The sequence below is a fragment of the Myripristis murdjan genome, chromosome 5 (genome assembly GCF_902150065.1).
Source record: "Myripristis murdjan chromosome 5, fMyrMur1.1, whole genome shotgun sequence".
NCBI lineage: Eukaryota > Metazoa > Chordata > Actinopteri > Holocentriformes > Holocentridae > Myripristis > Myripristis murdjan.
The window spans coordinates 19,844,356-19,869,414 of NC_043984.1; the positions used below are offsets into that span (position 1 = coordinate 19,844,356).

The window sequence follows — 25,059 nt, forward strand, 5'->3', positions numbered from 1 at the left end:
CCATCTCATCTCTTCTTCTTCAAAATTTTGTTTTCAGATATAACCTTACAAAGGTAAGGTATTAGTATTTGTAAGTTAGTATTAGTATTTAATATTAGTAAGTATCAGTATTTGCAAAATTTGCACAACAGGAGAGAGAGAGAGAGAGAGAGAGAGAGAGAGAGAGAGAGAGAGAGAGAGAGAGAGAGAGAGAGAGAGAGAGATGCTTCAAGATGTAAATTATCTGGATATTTTACATCTGTTGATGAACTCCCCAATAAACAGTCTATACTCAAATGAGAAAATTATATAAACATCACACAAAAAGTAAGGAAATTTGTGTTTGGTAGATTATTTCTTTGTTGTAACAATCCTTCTTGGCAATAAATTGTATACCGTTGGAAAGCCTGTTTATTTCCCTTTTAAATGGTGCCACATGCATTTGTGGGATGAGCAGCAGAGCTGAGTATTTGGGTTGTGCCCATGAAAAATTTGCTGATGCCAAACAGCTTATTCTGCCATTGACTCTTGTTTGGTGTCTTGTTTGGTGGATTGGATGATTGAAGTTTGAAGAAACAAGATGTATTGGCAATTTAACAATTTATTCATTTAACAAACAGGAGCCTCAGTAGTGTGTGGAAGAACCATACACAGCCACAGCCTGGCACCTCCTCCTCATGCTGGTCACCAGCCTGGTCACACACTGCTGTGGGACGGCATCCCATTCTTCAACCAGCATTTGTCGCAGGTCAGCCAACGTGGTTGTGTTGGTCACTCTGGCACGAACAGCACGCCCAAGCTGATCCCACAAGTGTTCAATGGGGTTGAGGTCAGGACTGCTGGCAGGCCGTTCCATCCTCTCCACTCCCAAATTCTGGAGGTAGTCTCTGATAAACCCCGCTCTGTGGGGGCAAGCGTTGTCATCTTGGAGGACAGAGTTCGGTCCCAGACTGTGGAGATATGGGATTGCCACTGGTTGCAGAATCTCATCTCGATATCTCTCTGCAGATTGCCTGAGATTGCCTCCTGATGACAAGCCTCGGTTTTCTAGTGTAAGCTGTTTGGCATTGGCAGAGAAGATTTGGCAAATTTTTCATGGGTGCAACCCACATACTCAGCTCTGCTGCTCATCCCACAAAAGTATGTTCCTTACAAATGTGGCACCATTTAAAAGGGAAATAAACAGGCTTTCTAACGGTATAAGATTTATTGCTAAGAAGCATTGTTACAACAAAGAAATAATCTACCAAACACAAATTTCCTTACTTTTTGTGCAATGTTTACATTTTATTAATGGTGCTAATTCCACAGTGTGAAGTTTGCTCCTTCACAATAATAATTGTTTCACATGGTGTCACCTCAGAAAGGTGCAGGTGCAGGACTTGCATTAGGGGGGGTGTGAGTGAGGCATATTGTGATGAGTCAGTAGTTATGTCCTGCTTTGGGTTAGATGACTTTGCTTTGCCAAAACTTCAGATAAAATAAGTGTAAAAGGAAAGTGCATTCATTGTTTCCTTATGTGACCCTGTATTGTGGACAGATGAAAGGTTTAATTACCTAACTGCAAATATCAGCTGGTTGGCCAAACATTGAAACCATGGTGATTTATACCTAGTTGGTTTTCTAACTGGGTTTACAGTAACGGTGATTAGTTGTATGTTTGGTGTAGTACAAGTCTGTACGTGGAAATGACAGCTCAAATATTACAGCATTGAGGTTGACAAGTGCTAAAGGCATTTATCAGTATCTCTATAACAGCGAAGCTATTGTGTCCATCATCCCTTCCTAAGATCATGATCAACAAGCCAGCTATCAGGTCACAACACAGCAATGCCGACTTTGTTATCAGCCCAAACATTTGACCAGTGCACTGCAACAAAGACATGGCAATCACAGCCACCCCTTACATGTATGTCTAATGCTCTTCCAACCTGGGGGAAGGTGGGAGGAAGAGGGTGAAAGGTATATAAAGAGGGCAGGAACCTCGCTAACCAAATTACATATCAAAGAGTATAAGGTGAGTGTTAATGTCATTTATTCAAACTGTCAAAGTCAGCAGGTCAGGCTTTGCATTGTAATTTGTGTATCACGTGCAGCAGATCTAGCAGTAGAGGTCGTCTCACTTCGTCACCATGCCTCTGAAGAGAAACACAACCCTGATGGTGCTGCTGCTGTGCTCTCTGGTCCTGTGGTGCAAGTCGACCAGCGCGGGCTCCAGCTTCCTCAGCCCCTCTCAGAAACCCCAGGTAAGACATTTGCTTTTACACCTGCTCTTCCTCTGGCATAATAGGTCATTTTAAAACAACTCATCTGAACTTTGAACTCGTCGGATTGGCTACTCATGCCTTTGTTTGGGATTTTGTACGCTGACGAGCAATGCCAGTCCTTTTCTAATCATTTCCATGCATGCTTATCGACCGATGTGACTGCGCTCGGGTGTCTAATGTGAAGCTGAGGTTGTTACAAGCCTGAGACTCTCTGCGCTGTCGAACACAGAGTAAAGGGAAGTCTCCTCGAGCCGGCCGGCAAGCCATGGAGGAGCTTGATCAACCCCATGAGGGCAATCATATCACAGTGAGTGACAGTCATGCAGTATAGCATGCCACTTTTTCTCCTAAGGCTTTAGGAGACCACAATACTCATTATAACTCAATAATCTTCCCTTCCTTTGAGAAGATCAGTGCCCCCTTTGAAATCGGAGTCACCATGAGAGAGGAGGACTTTGAGGAGTATGGTGTCACGCTGCAGAAAATCCTACAGCATCTTCTAGAAAACGCAGCAGGTGAACCTTAACATTTCTATTTAATGTAGACAAATGGGACTGGAACCAAGTCATGTTCCCTACAGTCCATACAGTAAATTGCTAATGCTACTAATTACTAATTATAAGTCAATCGAGACATTTTCATTATTATTATTATTATTATTATTATTATTATTATTATTATTATCATTTTAACATCATGTCTCTTCTTGTTGCAGATGAACCAGCAGATCGTTGAGTATCAAGGACAAGAGTTTCCAATTTGCAATCACAGTGCCTTCCAAAAATTTGTCCTGAACCAGACTTGTTTAAAATAGTGAAAGCTTGTGTAGTTAGTCCTCAGACGTGTTGTCTCATCTTTTTCAAAGCTATTTTCAATTTGTGCCTATGAGAGCTCTTGATGGCATTCTTCCTTCACTGTGGTTTAACCAGTTACATCAGAATGCATGACAGGAGGGTGCAGCCAATGGCACTTAATAAATTCAGGAGAGCTTATTGATCATGTTCCTTTTTGGTCAGAATATATTTAGGACATGAAGCCTTTTCCCGAATTAGATCCTAAACACTTTTCAGCAAGGTGAAAACGTGTGTAAAAACATGGGAAAATTATGATAGGATTAAAAATTCACCTGCAAAGTTCATTTGTGCCAGTCATAACACCGTAGTCATGAAGAGGTCACACACTCTCAGCTATTTGTACTTCTCTGGAGCACCATACACAAAATTTGCTGGTGCGTAATAAATTATCAGACAACCCTAACATTTTTAAATTTTCTGCTGGCAGTAGATGAGTCAAACTGCTCATATTTAAATCTATGTTCGTATCTTTTAAGAACTGTCCACCTGCAATGTTAATATTCTTCGGCAGCCAACACTAATCAGGACCACTGCAAGCAGAAGCACTGCACTGCAAATTGTCTTTCAATGTGGAGAACCACACATGCCTTGTTAATTAAACTTTCAATTGATCTGCTGTCTTTTCGTCTCATGTTTGGCTGAAGTGTCCTTGTCCTTGTTTTGAGCTGACCTCGGCCTGAGGTTTTCAAAGTTCCTGCCTTTACACTGGTAATCATATTTTTTTATTTATTCATGGCGAGAACATCAAATTACTGACTCAAAGGGGCGAGGCTGTAAAACTTCCTGTTTAAATCTCAGGAACTAGGTCAACTGCGGAGGGACACAAACACAACACTGGATGCTTTTGTGTTTTATTGATGGTCTTGGTCTGATGCGAGGGTGTCCTTCCTGCTTTCTAACTCGCAGTCTCTAATAAGTGTAGATATATAAAGGACCCAACGCTCTGACCTACATTCTGGAGACTTAAAACAACTTTCTGAAATGCAGCCCTCATTGAAAACCTAGCAACAAGAGGTAATCCATATACTTTGCCTCTTCTACCCTGTCAATCTTGATTGATCAGAGGCACCTCTATCCATTTACTGTTAATCTAATCCTCCCCTCTCCGGTCCTCCTAAAAAACAAAGATAGCACACTCAAACCACTAAAAAATATAACCCAAAGGCAATGTTTATCACTCTCAAAATAAAAGCACTCAACCCAAATGGGTGTGAAGTACTAGGTGGTATAAAAGCAAGCTAATGGACCTGTCTCGGAGCCACTTCCTGACTCTGTCTGGCAGTGACTCAACCGTGCTGTAAGTAAAAAAAAAAAAAAAAGATAAAGTGTACCTCAAAATATGGCACTACACAGGATATCTGTTTTCTATAGTACATCTTCATGTACTTAATATTCCATGTAACATAGTTACTGATTCTGAATATTCAGTGTAAGTAATAACCTCACCTGGCAATCTGATTTATTTTTTCAACTGAGAAATCACATCAAAGAAGTCCAGTGAGGGAAGAGCAGATGTCATTTTAATTAGTGCGCAAATGAGTACATGGACATGAAATGCCTTGTGGGTGAATAAACAGGATGAAAGGTTTTTAATTTTCTGCACTGTCTCAAAAAACAAACTATATCACAATAATGAGAAACACAAACATCCAGAAAAATCAAGAACAAGTAAGGGATGTCAAATTATCGCAACACAGCAAACAAAATAAATATTCAAATAGATGTTTATCATATTATTATAATTAAGAACAATAATCTGCATGTGACATAAACAGATTAAAATATAATCTCTATTAGACAAAGGTATTTGCTTTCAAGTCACTGTTTTTCACATTTTTTTCCCACCAGTGTGAGATCAATTACTAAACATTTTGACTTTTTAAAACAAGAATACAGATCAACCGGACCACTTCATGCTTCTGAAGTCCACTTAAGGAGGGCTGATAAATCTAAGCTTACAACAAAAAGCCTAACTTTCACAAACAAACCAGCCCTGAACACAGAGACTTACCTTTCCTATGTCAAATTATACATGTAATATTAAACATCAAGCTCATAAGCCATAGAGCTGAGTAGTGTTGCGTCGGATGGTGGTGAAGACTGTGGCCAGGCTCTCTCTCTTTAGCAGGCTGATCTCCCGCAGGGTGTGGATGCCCATGCCAGGATGGGCAAACTGACAGACGTCTTTACCAACCTGAAGGCCAGGGCCAGAGAGAGGGAGTGAGACTGAGCCATGTTTAAGGCACTAAATGGATAATTTCCCCCTTTCTAAGGTTCAGAATCAGAACCAAGAGATCTGTTGTCCTTTAATTGTTGCACTACTGTCCCTTTATTGGATATCTATTATTAACTATACCAATTAACTATACACTAGCCAATACTTTGTGACAATACTCAATGCCTGGCCATTTTCATTCCAAAGACTACTAATATCAGGTGTCTCCTCCATACTTAATCCTACAAATTAGCAGGTGGAAATATGTCTGCATGTCAGTGATGTCACTGGAGATGGAGTGTTAGGGTTGAATGCCCTTGGGCTTTAACTTAAGCTCACCTGTCTTGGTAGGAAATATGGTGCATCTGTCTCCAACACGATTCGGTGGAGAGGGATCTTGCGGACAGCTTCTCGGGCCTCTGTGGCTCTTGGGTAGGTAATCAGGGCTGTGAACCCCACGCACAAGTTGGGGAACTCTGTCAGGAAGGGTTCGATCACTGGATAACTGTTTGTGAAACAGTGCCTGCAGCACAAAGAATAAAAACAATCAATAATGAGAGAAACAAGAATGCCAGAATAAAATCAAAAACTGCACATAAGAAGTAGGCAAATAATTCAGTAACTTTGGTTTCACTTTTGATCTGATGTCATCTGATTCGAACAAGTAAAAGCTTCTTCAGCAAAATTTGTATTTGCCTTTTTGTCCCATTGTAAGGTTTTGAGGTCACAATGGCTGTAATGATCCACAATACCGTAATCTGCATTGAATAAAACACTGACAGACTGACAGATTTTTGCAACCCTGATGATCACAATTACAAAAACAGCTGAATTGTGAAAGAATCCTGATGTGAGATCAAGTATTTCATCAAATTCTGTCAACATCTTGAGTAAATCAATGTAATTTTGAAAGTGCAGAAATGCAAGGAATCGATTATGTTTGAGATACTGACTGTAACAAATGGACAAATGAACAAACAATGCAGCTCTTCCGTTGGACCTGTCTGTTATTTTGAAAATGCCAAATGGCTGATTAATTTTCACAATTCCCAACAATCTTTTTCTCAAATGAAGATATTACATCAGGTGATTAACTCTTAATCTCCATGCAAATAAACTTGCCCCCATATATGCACCTGTGAATTTTGTAGTCCCGAGGGACACACTTCCTCATGATGTTCAGCAGGTCTTCATCTGCATCCCGGCAGTGGATTACCAGAGGTTTCTGCATGGCCACAGCCAAGCGCAGCTGGCGTTCAAACACCTGCAGAGGGGACCAGAAAACCAAAACATAGACCACGGCACTGTCTACATTACTCTGTTATTATTCCATCAAATTAACTACCACAGAACACACCTCTGCCCACAAAACCCTGATCTGCATCTGTTTTAAAATCAAGCAACTGACCTATGATCCTTATTGCGATGTCAGATTTCACCTTACCTCCTTTTGCTTGGAGGAGCTGGTGTTGTTTTTGTGGGAGTAGTCCAGACCAATCTCACCAAAGGCCACAGCTTTTGGATGTCGCATGGCTTTCAATATGCTGCGCTCGTGGACATCTGAATACTCTTTGGCAAAGTGGGGGTGGCACCCAAACGCCCCCCATACCAAGTCTTCAGCCAGCAACCCTTCCCACAATGCCTCCTTCACCATGATCCGTGGGTTGCAGAAGTCAGCGATGCAGCCATGAAACTCTGGTGGAAAGCTCGTCTGGTGCAGACTGCGGAAACGCTGAAATGTCCCGCGGTAGCCCAGCTTATTGTAGAGCATGTCCAGGTGACAATGTGTGTCTATGAAACCAGCACGGCTATCAAGGGAGGGGTCTTTGGTCCATATTGGTTCGGCCCCCAGGGATATTCTTCTTTTAGGATTGCCACATTTACTAGAAGGGGTGGAGGGGTAACGCATGTCATAGCCAGCATCTGAGTACCTGCGGGGTCTTATAAAGTCCAAGCAGGGGTAGAGGGGAGAAAACAGATTGGAGCACAAACTGGGGACCTTTGATGTGGATGATACCCTTCTGTTTGAGTGTATGGGCAGAGCAAAATGGTCTGGTGAGGGGGATGTAAAGCTAGTAGGGTTGCGGTCCTCTGTGTCAACCCTGGATGCCCTGGAAGGAACATTGTCGGGACTGGGAGTGCTCACCAGCTTATCTTCTGGTTGCTGCTCTGATGAAACAAAGACTGTCCTCCGTGTCTGTGGAAAAGGCAACTGGATGTCCTCAGCAGTTGCCTGGGAAACACCAGTGGGTCCATCATTGTGTGGAGAGGTGAGAGAGGGAGTTGTAATTCCCTGGGTATTGACCCGACAGCGACCTTGGCTTTGGCGGCCATAGCTGTGGTTCTCAAATTTCATGAACCTGGGCACAGGATCTGAAACATACTCCAGTTCCGGGAGCCAAGAGTCACTGACCAGAGTGTCTGATTCCTTTTCTGGAGCACAAAAGTCATCTTGGGAGTTTGCCTCTATTAACACAGGGTCCTCAGTATCACTCCACTCAGGGGAATCCTCTCCTTTCAGCACAAAATTCTGAAATCAAAGACAAACAACAACAAAAAAAAAAAATCAGAAAAAAGGTTCTCTTTGTAGATTTTATCATGTTTCTTTTCCCTAGCTTACGCTTGTACAGGACTACTGTATGGTCCGATGAATATTTTATGTGCACTTACCACAACTAAATTACTTAATGACTTGCAATTTTTTGATGACACAGAAGATTACACCTGGGCCACCCCATCTACCTGAGCAGTGTCTGTGTGTCACAGAACCTCTTGGCTGTCATATTAACAGATTAGAGCAGCCACACAGACTGTGTGAGCAGTGCATCTCTGGTGTGGCTCGAGCCTCACTGAAGCAGCTCATAAACTACAGTTTCAGCATGGAGTGTTTTTTCTCTGCGTGAGGCATGCAGTTCTCAGCAAAAACAGACAGGGAAAATTATCTGCTAATAGCCATATTAAAAGAATTATATAACTGACATCTTTCACTAATTTCTGTATCTTTAGAATATGTCACAGACATGAAAAGAAATCAAATTTTTTTACAATCTATTTTGCAATGACATGGAGAAAGTGGAGGCTGTGCCTGTGTGGGTTTTCAGGGATATGTCCTGGTCACGTGTTGCAACAACCGTCTGTTACAGAGATATAAAAAAAATTACACTGACCATTATCAAAGGCAAACTCAATGTAAAAAGACAGGACTGTCAGTAACATCACTGTTATGTTTGTGGACACCACACACACGTGAGCCACAGCATTTCAGCAAGACAGCCAATGCACACAGGCAGAGGTAACCAGTATAGCCTGGGCATTATTCTACTGATAATTTCAAGTTGCTATGGATAAAAGCATTAGCTGATTTGTTAAAATGTAACTCACAGACAAGAACAAGGTATGGACATAAGAAGAAAATAAGAACAAAAACTTCTTGGTTCCTTGGTTGCCTAGGAATTCGGCCAACCAACGAGGACTTACCCTCTCATCTATTTTATGGTCTGTGCTGTCACGTTGGCTTTCTGTGTCCATGAAGACCAGTGGGCAGAACCAGCGATCTCCTGGGACAGGAGTGTCGTCCTTGGTCTTACTCTCAGGCTGGGGTGAGCAGCAGTCAAAGTCCAACAATGCTCTGTCAGCTGGTGCAGAACTGGGCATTTCAGTCATCACTGGTGAAGGCTGGGCAGATAAAAGAGGGCTGCTGTTGGTGCTGCAGCTACTGGAGGAGTGCCTCTTCACTCCTTTGCCAAAGGTGTCAATAAAGGCCTTCCTGATGATAGCCTGTGTTCCTGCCTCTGGTGTTCTGTCTTTCTTCTTCAAAATGAAAGTGTGAGATGTAGGAGTTGATGTTTCCTGTCTCTTTGTGGGTTCTGTCTCCGATGTGTTCTGCATAGGTGTGGCCTGAGGAAAGAACCAGTTATGATACAGTGGAAAAAATAATCAGTGCAGCCCATGATAATATATAAACAAACAGACGAGAGAGTACAGTTTCAATTAAAGAAAGCACTCTAGATGTAACACTGATAAGCAAAAGTAAGTGAAGTTTTACCATGGAGGGGGTGAATTCTTCAAAACGCTTTCTGTAGAGCTTCCTCATTTTCATTCTTCCTACAGAAGGACCATTCCCCTCAAGCACCTCCGCTTTTCTTTTAGGGGTGTCCAGGCTGAGTGCGTCAAGGCCTGCAGATCCTGTAGATCCCGTAGATCCGACAGATCGAGTGGATCCAGCAGAGCTGGTAAGTCCCGGGGATGGAGTCTTCAAGTTTTCAACAGGCGACATCTTCCAGCGAGCAGGTGTGTGTAAGCCAGCATTACTGTTTGAAGAAGTTGTGGCAGAACCACGCGCAGTTCGTAACCACTTGATCGTCACCTTGTTCTGCTTTCTCTCCATGTCAGAGACCCTAATGGAATAAAAAATAAATAAATAAATAAAAATAAAAAAAATCTGAAAATTAGTGAGCAGGCCTGATGAAAGCCTTCTAAAAAGCCAGCTATCATCACATCAGCTACTAAAGAGTAATGCTTGATAAAAAAAAATAAATAAATAAATAAATAAATAAATTAAAAAAAAAAAAAAAAAAAATGTAACAATGACCTGCTACACAACTGCTGTGCTAAAATTTTGTAGTTAAATGTACCAACAGTCAGTTTTGCCCTGACATGGCTGATGAAGATACTGGCCAAGTTAAACACACAGTCTAAAGTTTATTATAGGAGTCTCGAGTCTACCTACCAATGTACCTGTTAAGATTGCACTTATTTTCAGTTTTCACTATTCAGCGTAGCTTCTCAGCTAGAGTATTACTGATTTAAAGTCTGTTACTAAGACTTTAAATTTCACTTTTCATTTAATTCACATGTAACTGCAGTGAAGTCTAGTGCACTATGTGGCAACCAAGGACTTGAGGGGGTAAAAAGTCTGGTTTTGTGCTATGAGGTAACTTATGCACTGTATGTTTGAAGATAAGCCAGGGGGTAGCTTAGTTTTGCATCTCTACCTGTTGATTAATCACCAGGGCCCGGCTGAGACAAACCGGAGCCCTTAATAAGATTTTAGAGATAAAATGTTTGCTAGGTAAGACTATCCGCTGGGCAGAAAATAAATTTAGTTAGTTATCAGTCTTTTCAGGAAGATCATAACGTGACAGGGAAATTAACACCCAGCCTAACAGCTCTGGCTATAGTTAGCTAACTTTATTAGCTATAGTTAGTTAGCTAACATCAATGTGCGCTCCTTTTCTAACGTTCATGCTAAATAACTACAGAGAGCTAAAAGAGCTAATCTAGTTCAGGCAAAGGCACTTACTTGTCCAAGAAATGTTAACCAAGTTCATAAACACTGTGAATTATTATGTCTACAGACTACATTATCACTTGTGTAGCTGGTACAGCATTTTAGTCTGTGGCGAATGAAGTTTTTACCTTTTTTTTTTTTCAAGTTGAACTTCGCAGAAAAGTTTAGCTAGGCGTCACACCGACAGTTTGTCACTCAGGCTTTCTCTGTGTCCGGACCCGCTTTGGTTTGCTCGATGTAGGATTTGTTACTAAAAAAAAAAATCACTATAAGTTGAACGGAATCGAATGGCGTTGGTGTCCGTTTGTTTTTAGTTTACTGCTTTATATGAAATGCATCTTATTGTCACCTTTCAAGACGGCGGGTGACTTATTCCAAGGCACTAGATGGCGCTGCAGTTCAGGGTTGCCAGATCTGTGAGACAAAAGCAGCCAAACAGCAACTCAAAACCAGCCCAAAACCCGCCCAACCGGGTATAAAAACGGCCCAAAAATCAGCCCAATACCAGAACTAAAAATATGCCCATAAAAATCCATATGTGTTGCTTTTAAAGTCCAACAGCATTGCTATAATTGCAAAATGCACTATAATATCTATAAAATAACATCATAAACATTAAAGGCAATTTCCCAGGCAAAGGCAATCGAAAATCAATTCAGCTCACCTGTTAAACTGCTGGCTGTCTCCAACATAAAAAAGAACGGGAAAAAACTCCATGAACTTGAACTATTTACAGCGTTGTCCAGTTTCTTTTTAGACATGTTGAGATCCCTCGCCCTGGTCCCTGTCATACAGAACTGTATTGAACAAGGCCCGCATCTCTTTGGTGGGCTCAAACTCGTGGCAGCAGAGTTCATTAGTCATTCAAAATATGAATCTTTATTCTTAGGCATTATTCATCATCTGTATGCCACAGGTCTGCCCAAGCCCAACCCGCGACAAAATTTGTTACCCGCGGCAACACTTAAAAAGTAGCCCAATTTGGCGGAAAAAACGCGGACTTGGCAACCCTGTTCCTAATTGGCCTGTAATTGATTTCTGACTTATTTGGCAGTTGTCCCGGTATTTTGGAAGGATGGACAACTTTATTCAAATTTATATTAAAATCACATAAGGTCTGCGTAACTAAAAAGCGTATGCTCAAAGCTGCTTTCAACCAGAGGCTCTCAGAATTAAAATGCAACCTGATAATCAACTCATGGCAGCAAGGCAGGCCTGCCAAGTCTGTAGTGCCTACAAATATTACAATATTTAGAAGTGAGTGAATAAATAAGTTTCAGATTGTACAATACACAAGAAAATCCTTAAAACATACCAGATGAACTAGAAGCAAGGGTTGCATGCTAAAACCTCACTTCTTTTCCTTACTGATCATCACATAAGAATGAAGCTACACATGAAACTGCTTTATAGGGTTATCATAATTCATAGTAGTAAACAAACACAGAGTTATTTTATGTGATGCTTTATTGAACCTCTGTAAGGATTTTTCCCTGCTCACAACCCCATATAAAGGAAGAATCTGTGAGTGCAGATTGTAGGGAAAAAGTAAAGACACAGACATGTAAAATTCACACACTTTTCTCAGACTCTTGGTAATCCTAGAGAAGTCTTGTAGGCTCCAAAGCTGTATCCATTACCTAGAGAAGCAATGACAATACAGAAGTAAACATCAAAATAAACATCATTTCAAGGGAAAGTCGTATTTTGAAATGTAATGAAAGAGAGTTAGAGGATGGATCGTATTGTCATAAGCATTTAGCACAGGTGAGATAAGCTGCAGCAGTAAGAGCCTGAGTGTGCATCAGTGCTTACATGTCGGGGTCTTCTTCTCAATGAGCCAGTAGCGGAAGCCCCTTCTTGCACGGTCATTGTACATGTTTCTGTACTGGGGCATGTTTTGAGGTGAGCAGTTGGTTTTGAAAGTGATATGATGCACACCTTAGGAAAAAAAGATGGAACAGTGCTAGAGCAGGAAAGCTAAAACTACAAAATATTTCAACAAGTCGTGTTAAATGTGTTCATACATTATGTTTTAAACTGAAAATGAAAGCCCTAATATTCAAAGAAGTGAGGAGGGCCTAGTATATACCTTGTAATATGGAGGAGAAAGGATCATGAGCAGCAGTCTCAGGTCTGTCCCGGGTCAGAGGAGGTAAAGGGCAGCTGCTTGACAGGTTTAGAGCACCTTGATCTGATTCATAGTCCAGGGAATCTAGAAAAGGAAAAGAAAAGCCTGAAGCCTGGTCCATTTGTATAGTGATGTGATATAAGGGTTGATCTTTGCCATCCTGTCTTCACTAATGTTTTGTCATTTTGAAATTAGGCTTATTCTATTGTTTTCACTGTCTTAATAATAAACTAATCCTGAAATAGAAAATGTAAAGCACCAAGTTGTGCAGTTAATTTTGATGGGAGGGTATACCATTTTCACCTTTTGATTTCTATCTGTTCCAAACTTCCACTCAGCTCTGTGACCTGTGATTTCCTTACTTGTGTGTTCTCTTCTGCTGTACTTGGCACAAGTGTGAGAAAGATGAAGAGTAAATTCTGCATTTCAAGCCTTGACAAAGATTAGCCGGCTCTCTTATTCCTTTTCACTTTACCTCGGTTTTTATGAGACCGGGCTGAAGCTGCTGTAGAGATATATAAGCACATCTCAAACACCAAGAAGTTAAAAACACATTTCAGTGCAGAAATGAAACTCACAACATCCCTGCAGTTCCGAGACAGCTTATCATGATGAAACACCTGCATTACAGTGTTACCGGTTTCAATGCATTTTCCCCCCAAAAATAACACTTTTGGTTTTGAAAATGTGGAGATTTCTGAAAGGGCCACCCGATAGTGTGCTCCAAAAGAGAAAACTTTGGGGAAAAAAAAAACCCCAAAAAACTTTGATAACACACTTTGAAAACTTTGAGTATCCATATCACTCAGTTTCAATTAGAGTCAATTCTATTCTATTATCATAATCCTGATAATCACACCATTTTCACACACCTTTGTCCTTCAGCAAGGCAGCTGGAAGTGATGCAACATAAGTTGGTACCTGGTGGGAATGATGACCACATATAAAATCATCAAAACACATATAAAACTGTACAAAACTGTACACATATAAAAATGTACAGTGAGAGTAACTGATCAATCAAGAGAGATATCAGTGATGCCATGGCTGTACATATTAACCTGTGAGGAGGAAGGCTTGTGCCTGTCCTTCACTCATCAGTCTTCTTACCATTGTTTTCATTTTGGCCCAGTGGTCTGTCTGGACATGTGGAAACATCACTGGGTGACTTCTTGGCCAAAACGTCATACTAGTAAAAAACATGAAAAGACCACAAATACGGTCGATCATTTCTTCAACATCAAAATAACAGCATGCGCATCATTGATCTCCAGCAGCCTAAACTAAAGCATGTGTGTGAGGCAAAGCTCATCATGTTGATAGCAGAGAACTCACTGCTGTTTTCTGAAAGGACTCGAGTCCCAGGTTTTTTCCTTTTGTCCAGCCTGCATGTTTCTGCAGCAGCTAGCTCACCTCACACAGACAAGCATACGTTGTGTTTCTTTGTTGCTTAGCAACAAGGTGAGTAACAGTATCCTCTCTGTGGCGACGCTAAAGCTAGAAACAATTTGTGACTCTGGCCTGACATTTAGATGGGCTTTGCCGGGTGGCCTTTCTGTTTCTCTCACTCCCTCACACACATTTCTAAGAACACACACCAGGCTTTGTCAGGCCAAGCTAGCATGTGTGAAAATTATGTGCAATATTTACCTCATACGGAAGCCCATTATAAAGGGCTGATGTAAATGTAAAATTACAAACCAGTGTGTGTATGCACGTGTTTTGGTTACGGTCACACACAACACAATTTTCCCTGGTGAACAACTGAAGTTTCACCTTATCTAGGTCCAATGCTCACAGATGCAGTGTAATGAAATACCATCTGTAATTTCAGTTTACTGATGTATAGAACTAAATGCATGTTGGCTGTAGTTCATTAAATGAGAAAGGAGATTATTCAGGAGGCCCTGGCAGATTTCAGACCATCCATCTGCCCAGAAACGTTCAGTAGGCGTGGACACACTCTCTACAAACACACCCGACTCGGGGGGGGGGGGGGGGGGGGTACAACTTGCCAAAGCTTTGAACTAGGAATTTTGAGTACAGTTTAATAGTTAAAAACAGCACTGAAAAATGGAATGATGATTCTGAACTCTTTCAGCAAACCAGTACATGTGAAGCTGCATCAATGCCATGTGCAAATGTGCATTGGGACCAGCATTCCCAAAACATATTTGTCTGCCACTTTCTGCAGTAATGTTAGAATTACAAACATACCATTACAAGTTTATTACTTTTACCTTCTCTAGTTTTCACCGTGACTTGTATTTGAGGGCCCCCATAAATTGTGAATTGGGAAATTGGTTTGAACAGTCGTTTATTTTGTCATGGAGCCATTCTTGAATGCCTAAAAAGCACTCACTGAACATTTATCCAGTAATATTTGCAATATCTGTAGTGTTATGTAAACTATAAACTTTAATTAAACTCAAAAGTACATATATAGCCCACATCAAAGAGTGTTTTATCAACCTGCATCAGGAAAACAAACTAATGGAAAGAGTATGGCAAAGGCTAAACACTGACATGCAAAATAGGCAAGTGGGTGCAATATCTCCAACCATATACATTCTTTAAACATAGTACACTGAAATATGATTAACCTTCTGTCCTGCATTTCAATTATGCAAAATGCATTTAACCCTGTCATTTAGTTCATTTGAGGGCTGGAAAAAAATAATATAATAGTTTCTTTACATGGAATTTTTTAAGTCAGTGTTTCACAAATAATCATGAAAGTCAACAAATGGATTTATAATGGAAATTGCAAAAGAATAAACTTAGCAAATAAGGGAAAATATAGGTAAAAAAAAAAATCTGTTTATCTGCCTGTAAGCTCCTCAGTCAGTGTGTTTCACAACCTCATAGCCCAAAACTATAAAGACAAGGTTATTTTGTGTTTTAACTTAAAAAGTGCTAGAAAGGCCTTTGCTGGGGATTTTGGTCTGTGGCCATGAAATGAAAAGAGCCGGTGTACACTTTTGGGTTTCAGGTACCTTTTCAGATACTCTGGAAGTGTATGGTTGCAATAAATCCATACATATGACTATCAAATACCTTAAAAATGGCAGTGTTATAATCATGCCATTGACCTATCAATACATAAGGAAGCTAGAACAGCATAGAAAGAACATATCAGTGACTCATACAATGTTGTAATGGAATACAGTTGGCAAGAAACAGAAACTTTGTTTGCAATGTATAACACTGCCTATTAATTATATGCACTTTCCACAGTGACTAACCTGTAAAATGCACTTCTGATTATGTTTGTTCAGTCTTAAAAGGAGCATTATGCAAAATGAGGTATGATTTAAGTGAGCGCCCTTCGGACTAAAATGTGGAATTTGTCATCCGAGTCTAAAGGTTCTGACTTAAACCAAACTTATATAATTTTGCTTGGTGCACCTTTAACAGCATAACAAACAACAGGGCCCTGATGACTGCCTTGGTTTAGTTAAGCCTTATTAATTGACAAGCATGCTTTCCTCTAGTTGGGAGAACAAAACAAGATGCTCTGTTGCTACATATATCATGTGATGTGACGACTGTGTGGTTACGTTTCCAAACAGCATATATCTGAAACTATACACATTAGTGGCCACATTATAAGGTCTACCTGCACAGTCTAATACAATCCAATTCATGTTCTACCACAAAGTTTACTGATGCCTATAATGCTCAGGTTTTCTTTTTGTCACAGTAATAGAGGTGTTCATTCAGTTCTATGTTTGGCATTGAGCTCATATTTAGTGCTGCTGTTGTACTAGACTGCGTTTTATTGAGGTGTTTCTAATATTCTGTCCCCCCTCAAAGTACATTAATAGGGAGGACAAAAAATTAGAAACACCTCTCAATATAATGTAGTCCAGTACAAGACATCTGCAAACTACAATCTCAGTCATAGACATAGGATTATATTTTCACATTCTCCACAATGTCAACAAAAACTGAACATTATAAACTTTCTTAAAAGGTAGAATTTATGGCAGAGCTGTTGCACTAAACTGCATTAGATTGTACAGGTGGACCTCATAAAGTGGACACTGAGTGTATTTGCCTGAAAAAATGTAGTCTAATCTGGTTTAGTTCAATCAAATTTACACAAGGGACATTTGAAGACAGAAAATCAATTATTACACTGTATTCATGGCAAAAACATTCTTGCAAGTTCTTTCTTGTGCAATTTGCCTTGTAATGTTTCCAAGGAAGTTAACATTTGACAGACAGGCATCAGCAGAATGTAGCATAGTTGAATAGGCATTATACACTAAATATTTTATAACATTTTTTAAGAAAGAAAAAAAAAGTTCTTCCTTATAAGAAATTCTGTCATTACAAGATAACAAAATGTCTTTTGCTGAATGGTCAAAGTCCAGAGACTTGGTCGTGTGAAGAAGGAAGGCATTTTCCAAAACCTTGAAGTGACTGTGATAAGCATGTAGCTCATCAAACACAGTCTTCTTTAAATGTCAGATTTGTGGCGAAGCCCCTGCAGCCGCTGCTGATTTATCCAATATTTAACCAAAAGGACACTTTACTTTATCTCATTTTCCAGTGATTCTGTGCTCTCTTAGAGCGTGTGCTCCAGCATCAGTCAACAAAAGGCTGAGCTTTATGCATCATGCCTCTTGGCCCTGAATCCTCTCCAGCAGGTGTTGCTCTACTCGCTTGTTCACACGATGCAGGTCTTTCAACACACTGGGCTTCTCTTCCAGCTCCTCATGGAGACACCGTGCAATTTCCAACTTCCTGTAGTCTTCTGGCCGTACAAGACGCCGAACAACCTGAAGAGCACGTTCCTTGAGGCTGAAAACTGAGTAAACGTCACACAAAAAACTGTCAAAGGTTTGGGAGTGTTTTATAGAAAGACCACTTTGCTAATGTATTTCTTCTTTACTGGGATAACAGTAAAGCAAGAAAATAACGATGAAGGAGAAACTTGCTGAACTTGTGATCTTGCTGGGGACAACCAGGTAAACATAAAAATAACATGATTCAATGTCCTGTACATATTTTATAGACACTGGTCTTTTAGTTGTTTTGGATGACACTGAGGAACTATAACATGCCATTTATAATTACCAAAAAAAACTTCCCTCTGCTTTAGGGCCCTTACCAAACATAACCACACTTGCAGTGGAGCGAGAGCCACTGATACTTCACATAACACTGGGGAGGCGAAAACATGATTTCCTCAAGGACCTTGATGTATAAGGGGACTGAATGGGGGACGTTGTGTTTAATTTAAAGGGCTATTTAGGCAGTAAACGAGCCACACACAGTACACATAAACTTTGGCAGGAAGGTTAGCAGACTCTTGTTAGAGTTACCTGCAATTCACCTGACAGCTGGTCATAATGACAGTGTCCAATAATCTAATCTTACCTGGTAAGGTGATACTGGCAAACGTGGGGTGTCCACCCTCTGCTGGGTTGGGGAGGAACAACTCTTTGCAGTTGACTCTCAGAGGCTCATCCGTCTCTGCATCTCTGAACATCCACGGGTGGCCTAGGAAGGACATACACATATACAAAAATCATATTGCCACTGCAGACACTGTATTCTGTCAGATTAGACCCCTAATCTGGAAATGACCACTTTCCATCTTTCTAGGAATGAACAGCCCAATAATCGAAAACAAGGGTACATGCAGTGTTACTTATGAAGCCTATTTACCAACAAAAGTGTTCATTTTCCGTCCAGTCCCCGGCTGCAGGCTGTCATAAGCCCGAGGCTCTCCGCGGTAATCGATCCATATGGGTCGCACGACGCGGGGACTCCGGTTACAAAACACGGCGTTAATCGGTATCTGACTGTTCAGGGACCGGACCAAGGGAAGCGACTGCTCTCCCTCGTCTTCCGCTTCTTGAGGCATCGGCGCTGGATGTTTTAACTCGCTGTTATCGTAACGGGACTGAGATTAGAGATGGCTAACACCGAGCTAGCTTGCTACGTATACAAGTCGGAGCTAAACGCTGAGGTGTAGAGAAACGTTAGTGAGAGTCGTCGTGTATCGGCTGTGTTTTAACTGCCTCCGTTAGTCTTTCCAATGAGGTAAAGTCATTTTGAAAGGAGTGTTAACAAGTATTTCTAAAAGAGTAAGACGGTGTCGAGTAACGACGGGGAGAAAGTTGATGTTTTGTCACCATTTCCCCGTATTTCTCTTCTTCTTCTTTAAGTTTTAATTTGCGGGCAGCAAAGCAGCGTACAGGTGAATTACCGCCACCTACTGGGACGCAGTGCGGAACTGCAGCTTGGCAGGGAGGGAAAACAAATAAATTCCCTCTATTATTCCTATTGCTTTTAAGTAATAAATGAGAAGATTGTGTACATTCCTTGGTGTCTTCCTTAGCAGATTACTCGATGTAATATTGTGTTTTCCATCGTTTATTAGATATTAATTCGCTTCTTTCTTCATCATAGCTTTTGCAATCTACAGGTTTTTACTACTGTGAAGATGTCTTGCTGTGAAAATCAAGTCACAGTAGTCCTGCCAGGTTTTGCGCGTATGATCCTTTTATATTTTTAACGTCTGCTTTGCTTAAAAGCACTTGTATGTCAATTAATTGTAGTTTTAATGACTATTGAGCCTACATGTCTACCACCCCATTTCCTTCCACCCCCCGTGAGCAGAAACGTAAAGAACACAGGCAATCCCTTATTATGCAGCCTGAGTAGAAAAATATATCAAACACAATTCCCTGCCTACATGATGACTTTCCAATTTCAATGCCTGAAAGCGCAGACATGCTCTCAGAAGCGATGACAACACTGGGCTGGTTATTTTCTTCCACCTATTGTAAGTACAGCTGTGTATAAGATGGTCTGTCACAGTCGTGTCACAATGAGGCATGAAGAATACAGCACCTGTGTATTTTATGATGCTGCTCAACACAGTTTTGTCCTATTACAACCACTTTAGTACCAGTTTAACTTTCTCCACCACCTCCTCTCCTCTGCTATTTTGTTTACTGTTTGTTTCAAGTCTTGCAACTTCAAACAGTTCTGCCCTCTGGACTCTGAATTAAACTTTAACTGTCTGATGTGGTTATATTTAAGAAGATATTTTTTTAATATTAACATGAGTTTTACTGTCCATCTGCTTTATCATTAATGGGGAAGCATCCCATTCAAACAAAAACATCACCTAGAGCTATTAGTCCAACTGTTTTCACTATCTTATTGAAGTCAGGCACTACAGCGCCACTTTAAATTATATTCATTTTCCATATAATTTACAGTAATTTACCCCTGACATTATATTTATATTTAGGCCTACATTCTTTAGATTTTATTGGTTTATGTTACTCTTTGTCAATGTGGCATCACTGTGGGGGAAATATGGGGGAAATGCCTTGTGTGGGACGTGCACATAATTACAAAAAGGTACAAAAGTAAAGCATTCTCGTTCTGTATTTCTGTATAAGAGAATTTCCATTGAAGAGACAATGGCCTCACCCCAGTAAACTCATGCAGTCAAACGGCCTTTTGTCACTGTCAGAATAAGAAAATGTGAGGACCTGAAAAGCTGCGCCGTTTCAAACTGGTCCTCCGAGACACTGGACTTAAAGGAGAGTTACAAGCTCAAATTTGTCCAGCAGCAGAATAAGTTAACTTGCCGCTTTAAGCAAGTTAATTTCGTCTAATTACGTAGGCTATCAACAAGTTGGGCTGCTACATAATTTAGTGTCTAGTAATTCTTCAGTAGTAGCCTAGGCCTAGTAGTAGTAGCAGTAGTAATAAAAACACAAATTAACACTAATACCTCTACTAGCCTACTACTACTACTACTACTGATGATGATGATACTACTAATACACTACAATTATTAAAACTGATTGAATTAAAATATTGATTTATTTGGTCAATGACAATTACGTGAATATTACTTAAATATAAATAATTATAAATATAAAGTAGGCCTATCGCTTGAACATCCAGGTATATTATATTATAAATAGTATTATTATATATACATTATCACTAGTGAATATTCGACCTTAAACAGTTGAAGTTATTAAAAATCAGCAGGACTGCTTGTGAGGTTGTTCACCTGCAGAGCTCAGGAGCTGAGTGACATGCACGGTAGTCACGGTGCGTGTTGCTCCACCCCTCCTCTTCCTCACATAAAACGTGGAGAGCCGGGGGCCCCTTCCCGAGAGAGACCACCCGCCTGTGTGCAAGGACTACCACCAACCTCAGACTGCCCACAGTGACAGCAGCAGACTCAGTAAGATGTTTTCATTCACCTTCAGCTATGGCACTTGAAGAGTTTCATTCCAAAATTTGTTAAAATGATGCACTAAATAACCAGGCCCACTTGGATTTTATTTATTGCATAAGCCTATTTATAGTTTAGGAGTCAGTTAAGCTGCAGGGTGAATTGTTATTTGCTGTGAGACCTTTGGTGGCAAAATAGTAATAGTATGGTAACTTTCATTAATAGTAACTTTCTATTTCCTTCAAATTGGAACGTGTGTTGAAATCACATTCTAAAACAAAAATGTGATCAACTTTCAGACACAAGACGCGGTTCCTGTCGGGTGTATTTAAAATAATAGGTACAGCCAGGGCCGGACTGGGAGATTATTTCAGGCCAGGAGGTAGTCATCCACCCAGGCCATCCGGGGGGGGGGGGGTTGGGGGGTTGGAAGCCTACACATACAGGCAGTAGCCACTCCAACACTCACTCTGATGTCACATAGCCACTCCATATTTATGTAAACTGCCTGGTTTTCATATGTCTGCAACTTGTTACAGGTTGGTGATTAATAATAAAGAATAACTACCAGTTTTGTAATGTAATCCCAAGGAACATGCAAATGACTCATGTAGCACCTATCACATGCCCTACTGTAGACATTGTTGTGTACCTTCTGCCAATGGTCGTGCACTGGCCTCTCTTTCTGCAGCACCAACAGGACTGCTATCAATACCACCACCACCTTTGAATAGCAAACATAGAATTATTGTGTTTTGCATTCACTATAAGAATAATGGAATGATTATATCCCATTTGTTGCACAAAAAAAATAATCTCAAAGGCAGTAAAAAAAATATGGCTTGTAAATCAGTGATTTTAAAACCTCAATCCTTATTTAATTTCAAAACTTTTGAATTTCAAGTCCAGCTCCTACATTTCTACACTGTACGTGTAAAATCTAATCCTCAGTGTTAATTCAACTCTAACTGAGAGAGTACATGGCCTAAAGAATCTCCTACTGAGAAGAACCAGTGTGTTTTAGAAAACTCACTTGCTGAAGCATCACTTTTTTTTTGACGGTGCGACAGCGAGGGGGGGGCTGAATAACAAGGGCAACTTGAGGCACTTGGCAGCGTCTTCCTCGAGTGCCTTTCTTTTTTTCTCTCTCTCCCTTTCTGCCCCACCTTTCCTCTTTTTTTCCCCGGATTTGGATTGGGGTCCATGGAAAAATTTATTTATCAACTGCAATGTAATCACTAAACCTTTCCTTCCGCCTCCTCCGCTCTCCTCCACAGTCCAACACGCTCGCGCGAGTCGCCACACCCCCTCCTATGTTTACAGCGTGCTCGGACTGTTGGGGCGGGTGTTAATCAAAACAAGCCAATCACGTCTTGATCTTGTCACAGGCTGCTGGCCTCTGATTGGCCTGGCCTGGCCTGTCCCTCTGTAAGGGACAGGCCAACCGGAGAGCGGGCCGGCATGACAGCTGATTGGCCTGGCCGGCGACCTGTCCAAAAAAAAAAAAAAAAAAAAAAAAAAAAAAAAAAAGACAGGCAGGCCAGCAGGCCAGTGACAGGCCGGCGCTTCGGGAATTCTCCCGGTTCTCCCGATGTACAGTCCGGGCCTGGGTACAGCTTTCTGCAACTCAGCAACCCTGTCATTCAGAAATATTAAGTTTCATGTGATTATCTATTCATTTATCTCTCCCAACAGCGCGCTTTTCGGCAAGGTGGCACGTCTGAATTTCCCCATCCTCGCCAGAAAAACGATGCACCCTTTCAATGACAGTAACCTAAATGCTGGGGTGGATGCGGGGGATGTGGCGAGGGATGAGAGCCTGGCCAAGGTGGAGATCGCGTTGCTCAGTGTTATCTTCGTCAGTGCCGCCATCCTCAACACCGGCCTGATGCTCGTCCTGTGGAAACAGCGCAAGCAGATGTCCAGGATGCGCGTGTTCGTCTTCCACCTGTGCCTGGCGGACCTGGTGGTCGCTTTCTTCCAGGTGTGCCCGCAGCTCATGTGGGACATCACGGACAGGTTTGTCGGACCAGACCTGGTGTGCCGCCTTGTTAAGTACCTACAAGTTCTCGGCATGTTTTCCTCAACTTACATGATTGTGGTGATGACAATCGACCGCTACCAAGCCATATGCAACCCGATGGTTACGTTCCAGCGGCGACGCGCACGGCTCAACATCCCCGTGTGCATCGCATGGGGAGTCTCTCTGCTGGGCAGCTTGCCGCAAGTTTTCATCTTTTCACGCGTCGAGGTTGCACCAGGCGTGTTTGACTGCTGGGCGATATTCATACAGCCATGGGGTCTGAAGGCTTACATTACCTGGACCACGCTGGTCATTTTTGTTTTCCCCATCATTGCAGTTGCTACTTGCCAAGTGCGCATTTGCAGAGCTATTCAGATGAACCTCTACCAAAAAACACACCAGGCGGGCAGTGTCGGCGTGGCTCTCCCGCTCCCCTCAAGAGCCAGCGGTGTGGCCGGGATGTCCAAGGCCAGAATCAGGACAGTGAAGATGACCGTGGTCATAGTGCTTGCCTATGTTATCTGCTGGGCTCCCTTCTTCACCGTGCAGCTTTGGTCCGTTTGGGACACACACGCGCCAAAAGAAAGTAAGTCACACTGTGAATTCCCGCCCGTATAGCCTGTGCGTAAATACGATTTGGTGTAAACTCTGAGCTCATGCATGAGTTATTTTAATAGTAAAGCAAAAGAAACGATCACTGTTGACTTTCCCACAATCAGCTGGCCATTAGATAGCCTCTTTAGTAATGCACAGGGGCATTATGTGATTTTTTTTTTTTTTTTTTTTTTTTTTTTACTCTTGTTATGTCATTCCAGCGGCGACCTTCGCCATCCTGATGCTGTTGGCCAGTCTGAACAGCTGCGCGAACCCCTGCATTTACCTGCTTTTCAGCGACCAGCTTCCTAAGAAACTGATGACAGTCCTTTGCCAAAGGCGGTCCGAGGGTAAGGACTTGCTGCATGACGAGGCGACCATGGTCAGTTCTTTATACATGAGCTTCAAAAGCGTCTCTGACTGCAAATGAAGGTCGGACCAGGGAAAAAGTAACTGTCTGAAAAGGTACGGCAATCTGAAGCACAGTCGTTGAGTGGACTTGCCTCCAAACCACCATGTCCTGTGTGTTTTAAGGCAGTTCCTCTCAAGATCACGATGAAACCATGTTCCTGCGCGTCTCCGAGGAGCGCTCAGCCAAATGTGCCCCCGATGCTGGGCGCTGACTGATGATAAAAAGCGAAAGGTATGGTTTTGTGGGGCACTTTGGGCAAAAAACTGCTTTCATAAATGCCACTATGTTGTTCTGAGTCTGATAGTGGTGTCTGAAGTTGAGAAAAGTGTGTGGTTAGTTTTCAGCTCAACGGTTCAAAGGTATGCGTCAAAAGTGTCACAAAGGTTGTCAAATTTATAGCATTAATTAGGCCCACTGACCCCAAATGATGATATTCCCATATATTCTAAACTTAAATAGGCCTATATACTTTGATTTTGTATCACAAGCTGGGTTAAGAATGCTAAGACAATTGGACACAAACAAACAAACAAACAAACAAACAAACACATAGCCTAAATATAACTGTTTTTGACAATTCCAGTCAAGGAGTCCGTGAGTTACATCATAATGCCCTATGAGTTTGAGTTAAGTGGGTAAGGCTACTAGATCCCATCCTTTTTTCCCAAACTGAACCCTTTCACAAAGAGTGAGAGAAAACACATCTCAACACTCCTCTAACATTACCAAGTAGTCCAAGCTGAACGCGAAAACATTTTTCTCAAGATTACAGACATACTCAAGAGTACAAACATATGCTGTAAAGAATGTAATGCATTATGTGGTCCCCAGTAACAGTGAGCTGACCACATGGTTTTTGTAAAATTGTGTTGCTGCTTATATGGATGTACTCTGGTGCTAAACTGCTGTTTATCATTGACTGTGTGATTCAACTTGCCAACAATGTGTTTTGTGGTATATGGCCAATTATGGAAAGCAACTGTTCTGCATTAAAGTTGTCTTCTCACAATTGTTTGGTCTTTAACTTGTGTATATGACTTGTCTTCTTGAAAATACACTCATGACAAAGT

At 41.3% G+C, this 25,059-nt stretch overlaps 4 protein-coding genes across 4 annotated transcripts; 2 read left to right on the top strand and 2 right to left on the bottom strand.

Moving 5' to 3' along the window:
* Positions 1–14: 14 nt before the first annotated feature.
* Positions 15–11,071, top strand: ghrl (ghrelin/obestatin prepropeptide; the record flags this gene model as incomplete). Its single annotated transcript, XM_030051219.1, has 5 exons — positions 15–53; positions 2,076–2,225; positions 2,476–2,553; positions 2,656–2,758; positions 11,052–11,071. Coding segments are annotated over exons 2-5 (315 nt in total), but the record flags the coding sequence as incomplete, so codon positions are not given.
* Positions 4,594–10,977, bottom strand: tatdn2 (TatD DNase domain containing 2). Its single transcript, XM_030051214.1, has 7 exons — positions 10,734–10,977; positions 9,361–9,712; positions 8,793–9,212; positions 6,760–7,845; positions 6,452–6,579; positions 5,655–5,838; positions 4,594–5,294 (listed from the first exon to the last, which is right to left on the bottom strand). Exons 2-7 carry the CDS (start codon positions 9,700–9,702, stop codon positions 5,154–5,156), a joined length of 2,301 nt encoding a protein of 766 aa, XP_029907074.1. The 5' UTR covers positions 9,703–9,712; positions 10,734–10,977; the 3' UTR covers positions 4,594–5,153.
* A 5,553-nt stretch (positions 11,072–16,624) lies between the features above and the next one.
* On the bottom strand, positions 16,625–18,941 carry vhl (von Hippel-Lindau tumor suppressor). Its single transcript, XM_030051218.1, has 3 exons — positions 18,416–18,941; positions 18,125–18,247; positions 16,625–17,552 (listed from the first exon to the last, which is right to left on the bottom strand). The coding sequence occupies exons 1-3, from the start codon at positions 18,612–18,614 to the stop codon at positions 17,359–17,361; spliced, it is 516 nt and encodes a 171-aa protein (XP_029907078.1). The 5' UTR covers positions 18,615–18,941; the 3' UTR covers positions 16,625–17,358.
* Positions 18,942–22,710: 3,769 nt separating this feature from the next.
* LOC115359017 (oxytocin receptor-like) lies at positions 22,711–24,895 on the top strand. Its single transcript, XM_030051217.1, has 2 exons — positions 22,711–23,569; positions 23,799–24,895. Exons 1-2 carry the CDS (start codon positions 22,711–22,713, stop codon positions 24,005–24,007), a joined length of 1,068 nt encoding a protein of 355 aa, XP_029907077.1. The 3' UTR covers positions 24,008–24,895.
* Positions 24,896–25,059: the final 164 nt, after the last annotated feature.